Here is a 6,110-nt window from a genome sequence, read left to right on the forward strand (position 1 = left end):
ATGGTAAAGTGGCCAGACGGAGGCCACTACTCAGTAAAAGGCACATAATTCTCTGGTCTGATGAAACCAAGATTGAACTCTTTGTCCTGAATGGCAAGCATCGTGTCTGGAGGAAACCTCATCACCTGGTCAATACCATCCCTACAGTGAAGCATGGTGGTGGCAGCATCATGCTGTGGGGATGTTTTTCAGAGGCAGGTACTGGGAGAGTAGTCCGGATCAAGGGAAATATGAATGCAGCAATGTACAGAGACATCCTTGATGAAAACCTGCTCCAGAGCGCTCAGGACCTCAGACTGGGGCGAAGGTTCATCTTCCAACAGGACAACGACCCCAAGTACACTGCCGAGATAACAAAGGAGTGGCTAAGCGACAACTCTGTGAATGTCCAAGACTTGAACCCGATTGAACATCTCTGGAGAGATCTGAAAATGGCTGTGCACCGACGCTCCCCAACCAACCTGATAGAGCTTGAGAGGTCCTGCAAAGAAGAATTGGAGAAACTGCCCAAAAATAGGTGTGCCAAGCTTGTAGCATCACACACAAAAAGACTTGAGGCTGTAATTGGTGCCAAAGGTGCTCCAACAAAGTATTGAGCAAAGGCTGTGAATATTTATGTACTTTTTTTTTTTTTATAAATTTGCAAAGATTTCAAACAAACTTCTTTCACGTTGTCATTATGGGGAATTATTTGTAGAATTAAGGAAAATAATGAATTTATTCAATTTTGGAATAAAGCTGTAACTTAACAAAATGTGGAAAAAGTGAAGTGCTGTGAATACTTTCCAGATGCACTGTATATATGTCTGTGCTCATCTACAGTCGATTAGTTAGCTTTAGAAGATATTGATTAAACCACTAGTCATGTGGATAACAGAGCTGTGATATTCTTTTAAAAATCTTAATTTGTGTTCTACAGAAGAAGGAAAAATCACACATCTGGTATAGCATGAGGATGAGTAAATGAGAGAATTCCTTTAAATCAGCTCTAATGTCAAGGAAGTATGCAGCTGTTAGCATAGCAACCTCTTTAGGATAAACGTAGCTGTGGGAAGGTGTACACTCTACGTTCTGTGATGACAGAATGCATAGAAATGCTGATAAACGAAAGTCTGTTTTGGCGGAAATAGGATAATGATCTAAACAGGTTTTATGACGCAAACGTAGTAGTGAAAGGTCATCAGCTTGAGTGAACAGATGCATGACGTAACGAACATTTAGTGTGAAGTCTTGGAAGGGAACATGTTTCACAGCGAAATGTATATGCAAGTCGTCTTGCTGCAGAGGACTGATAAAAGCAGCACGGAGAAAAGCTGGAGAAGTTACATGAAGAAATAGAGCGTTTAAAACGCGAAAATAAAGGTAAATTGATCACACACACACACACACACATATATATATATATATATATATATTCTGATATTTAAAATACACCGTCCATTTAGTTCTTATTTGTGTCTTATAATGAACAATAATTTCAGTGGTGGGACAAAAAATTGCATTAATTATCAGTTGTGTGATATGGTTTCCTTAGTTATTGTATTATTTTCCTATGATTTAAGCTTCAGACATTACTTCCAAATCTATTTATAATTTATGTATTTTAATTGAAAACATGTTAAGGTCCTGAAATGTTCCTATAATTCCTATGCTGCAATTAAACTCTCTGCTTGCAATAATATTATGTTAATGAGGATTGGACAAATGTTGACTGGTGTAACAGGTGATACGCTGGTTGCCTGGTGGTGGCCGAGAGTTGCTGATTGAGGAAAATGAAAGACTGGCGTATGCACCCTCTGTCGGTGGCATATCAATTTACAGCAGACAAACGTTTTGGTGTTTTGTTTGTGACTATGGAAATTATTGTAAAGTGTAAATTAATTACTTATAAACGACCCTGTGAAAGAAATGTATGAGATTACAAACACACACACACACACACACATATATATATATATATATATATATATATATATATATATATATATATATATATATATATATAATATATAAATTAGGGAAAAGTGACACAGGGGCTGCATTTAAAAAATAGAATAGACGCTAGTTCATCATAATTGTGTAATAGCTGTTGGGTTGGTAATACAACTTTTGATGAAAAATAAAATACATATATAAATAAAAATGGTTAATATATGGTGAAATGAACATTAAACAAGATTAATAAATGCTGTAAAATTATTGTTCATTGTTAGTTCATGTTAACTTATGTTGTTAAAGGAACAGTTCACCCAAAAATGAAAATTATCTAATCATTTACTCACCTTCATGACATCCCAGATGTGGCTTCCTTTCTTTTGCTGAACTCAAATTAAGATTTTTAGAAGAATATTTCTTCTATGTAGCTCCATACAATGCAAGTGAATGGGTGCCAACATTTTTATTCTTAAAAAAAAATCACAAAGGCAGAATAAAAGATATCCATATGACTCCAGTAGTTAAATCAATATCTTCAGAATTGATATGATAGGTGTGGGTGAGAATCAGATCAATATGTAAGTAAATTTTTGCTATAAATTATCCTTCCTGCCCAGTATTCATGACGAATGTGAATCGACAAAAACACAAGAAGAAGAATGTGAAAGTGAACATTAAAGTGGAGATTAAACTCTCCTCCCTGCTCAGTCATAGTAAAACATTGACTGAAATATTTACCTTTTTCCTCACCCACACCTATCAAAAAGCTTCTGGAGACATTGATTCAACCACTGGAGTCAAATGGAATACTTTTATGCTGACTTGTGTGATTTTTGGAGCTTCAAAATTTTGGCACCCATTCACTTGCATTGTATGGAACAAAAGAGCGGAGAAATTCTTCTAAAAATGTTAATTTGTGATCTGAAGAAAACAAGCTCACACTTCTGGGACAGCACAAGGGTGAGAAAATGTAAATTTTTGTGTGAACTATTCCTTTAACTATTGTTAACAAATACAATTTTAAAATATTGTCATTTTAAATCAAGTGTAGAGGAAGATAATTATTTCTAAAACTTTAGATAGTTTTCCATATTTCAAACAAACCAGTGCCAATGAACAGCAGGTTCCTATTGTGACAACAATTCATGTGTGTTAAATGAATGGTAGCCTATCTTTTTTCCTAGGCAATAACCATCTTCAAAAGCTTTTTTGTAGTCAAGACATATGTCTATTCAGAAATTGACTTTCAAAAATCAACCCTGAGAAATATTCACGGGGGTTAAAAAGTGACAACTAACCCCAATCTCCCCTCATGAATTAAAAAACATCATGATCCATGATTTTTTTTTTTTATAAATTGATTACAGAGTTGCAGTTCAAACTGATCAATGGAGCCTCCAAAGTCAATCAGTAAAGGTTGTCATAATTCTGTTCTAGTTCATCTTTTCTTCATCAAAACTAATTATAGTCATGTCATTCAAGTAAAAGTTTACTCACAGCATAACCATGTGACCATGCAGTGTCCAGCCATAGAATCCAGAGGTGTAAAACAGAGAGCCACATGTTCCAGACAGATAGAAGGAATTACCTGGAGCAAACACTGGAGAAAACATGTCTACTACAAAGCACAGAACTCAGGTAGGTACAAATATACTGTGCGTGTGTGTGTGTTCAGGTTTCAGTATATTTGTGAGTGCCAAATTTAAAATGTCCTCACTAATATAGAGAAACTTGTCGAAAATCCACTAGTGAGGACATTTTAGGTGGTCCTCACTAGTAAAAAAAATATGTTTAGCTTTAACTGATATGCACAGGGGTAGAGGATAGAAAGTAGCATTAGCCTGCAAAGAAATCAATGGAAGTCTATGAGATGTCCTCATAGTGAAACAAACCTCTGTATATATATATGGCCACTTTATCAGGTACACCTGTACATCTACTTATTCATGTGATTATCTAATCAGCCAATCATGTGGCAGCAGTGTAATGTATAAAATCATGCAGATATGGGTCAGGGGCTTCAGTTAATGTTCACAACAACCATCAGTGAAAATCCAAGGAGATCAGCAGTTACAAAAATACTTAAACCATCCTGTCTGGTACCAACAATCATGCCATGGTTCAAATCATTGAGATAAAAAAAATTCCCCATTCTTATAGTTGATGTGAACAGTAACCGAAGCTCCTGACCCATATCTGCATGATTTTATGCACTATAGCCACACGATTGGCTGATTAGATAATCGCACAGATTATTGTTGGTGCCTGACAGGCTGGTTTGAGTATTAATGTAACTGCTGATGTCGTGGGATTTTCATGCACAACAGTCTCTTGAATGTATTCAGAATGGTGCCAAAAACAATAAATGTCTGTTTTGGCGGCACGATGGGGACCTACACAATATTAGGCAGGTGTTTGTAATGTTGTGGCTGATCGGTGAATAAATATACAGTATATATTAGTATTTTGGCAGCTAAAAATGTAACATTCTCTTAATATCCCCCAACAGTCATATAAAGTGTAAAGAAACCAGATCAAATTCTTCTGGGATGCCCACAGCAGACAGGATGGATGTTCCTTCAGAAGCCAAATCAGGGTTCATCACTTCTCTAGAGCCTCTAATGATCCAGTGCAGCCCCTCTCTGCCCCCACGACCTCCTACCCTGCAGGAGTGTGAGATCATCATACGTCAGCTGTACAATGCTAATGGCCTGCAGTCCCAGGAGGTGAGATCACACGGTACATTTCTAAATATCTAATATACAAGAATGCTATTACAGTGTACACTCACTAAGAACTTTATTAGGAACACTGTTCTTAAAGTGCACAAGTACAGTCCATCCGCCTTATACTTCGATGTGTTATGTACTCGGAGATGCTGTTTTGCTCACTACAATTGTACAGAGGAGTTTTCCGAGTTACCGTAGCCTTTGTTAGCTTGAACCAGTCTGGCCATTCTGTTGACCTCTCTCATCAACAAGGCTTTCTGTCTGCAGAACTGCCACTCACTGGGTGTTTTTTGTTTTTGGCACCATTCGGAGTAAACTCAGAGACTGTTGTGTGTGAAAATCCCAGGAGATCAGCAGTTACAGAAATACTCAAACCAACTTGTCTGGCATCAATAATCATGCCACAGTCAAAATCACTGAGATCACATTTCTTTCCCCAGCTTCTGACTCTGCGTGATTTTATGCATTGCACAGCTGCCACACGATTGGATAATTTTATAATCGATAATGATTGACAATGATTAAGTAGGTGTATATGTATACCTAATAAAGTGCTCAGTGAGTGTTTTTTTTATTTACATCTCAGATCTTTCGGGTGAAAGCTGTTCTCCAAGACATTGTTCTCAACAAGAAAATCACTGCAGAGAACTACATTTTGAGCAAGGCATACCTCACTTATGGTAAAAGGTAATTTATTTTCTTTCTTTTTTGCTACATTTCCATCTCCTCAGATTGGTGATTCTCACGATGCCTGATAATATTCCAGTCAAATTTCACCCCAGAATATATTATAATTTGCATAAAGAAAATAAAGCCTGTACTTAGGACAATTATTATTATGCAATTATTAAACAAATACTATCATTATGTACAAATACCTTTTTTCCCCACATTACAACGTCAATTTTCAATTTGTCATGAAAATATTGTCTCAAGGCAAATTATTTAAAGGTCCTTTGGCTTCATTTAATTTGACTTTAAAGTCAAAAAGTCTTAAATGGTTAACCTTTTATTTTTTTGGCCAGAACTCAGGATTCAGAGACATTTCCTGAGCTTTCCCTCCAAACACTGCCTAGAGGATTGTAAGTATTTGCTTTTGAATGGCCGATATATATGTATTATTTTTTTTACCTACATGCAACATGTCAGTTATGGAGACACCAACCTTTCCTCTGTTATTGTTGGAACAGACCTATGTCACAGGCACGTAAAGCCGAAAAGGTGATTCTCCCTGCCCTCAAACAGAGCCTGAACAACAACATAGCAGAGAGACACAGGAGAACTCAGGCTTTGCAGAGAAGACGTCTAAAGTGGACTTTGCACTGAAGGCCCAGTTTGTATAAATTTGTACATATATAGACTGTTATAATCAAAGGATGAAAGAATATTATCTGTCCGTTTTCAAAATGAATTGTGTGCCACTTTGTGAAACAATTTAGAATGGAT

The 6,110-nt window shown here is 36.5% G+C and overlaps 1 protein-coding gene across 1 annotated transcript; it reads left to right on the top strand.

Moving 5' to 3' along the window:
* Window positions 1–6,104, top strand: si:ch211-222n4.2 (uncharacterized protein LOC101885505 homolog). Its single transcript, XM_052099820.1, is given in 9 exon segments — window positions 1–33; window positions 1,302–1,362; window positions 3,303–3,322; window positions 3,324–3,351; window positions 3,456–3,577; window positions 4,455–4,661; window positions 5,251–5,351; window positions 5,690–5,746; window positions 5,855–6,104. Coding segments are annotated over 9 exon segments (765 nt in total). The 3' UTR covers window positions 5,991–6,104.
* Window positions 6,105–6,110: the final 6 nt, after the last annotated feature.

Source organism: Xyrauchen texanus, chromosome 31 (genome assembly GCF_025860055.1).
Source record: "Xyrauchen texanus isolate HMW12.3.18 chromosome 31, RBS_HiC_50CHRs, whole genome shotgun sequence".
NCBI classification, from domain to species: Eukaryota; Metazoa; Chordata; class Actinopteri; order Cypriniformes; family Catostomidae; genus Xyrauchen; species Xyrauchen texanus.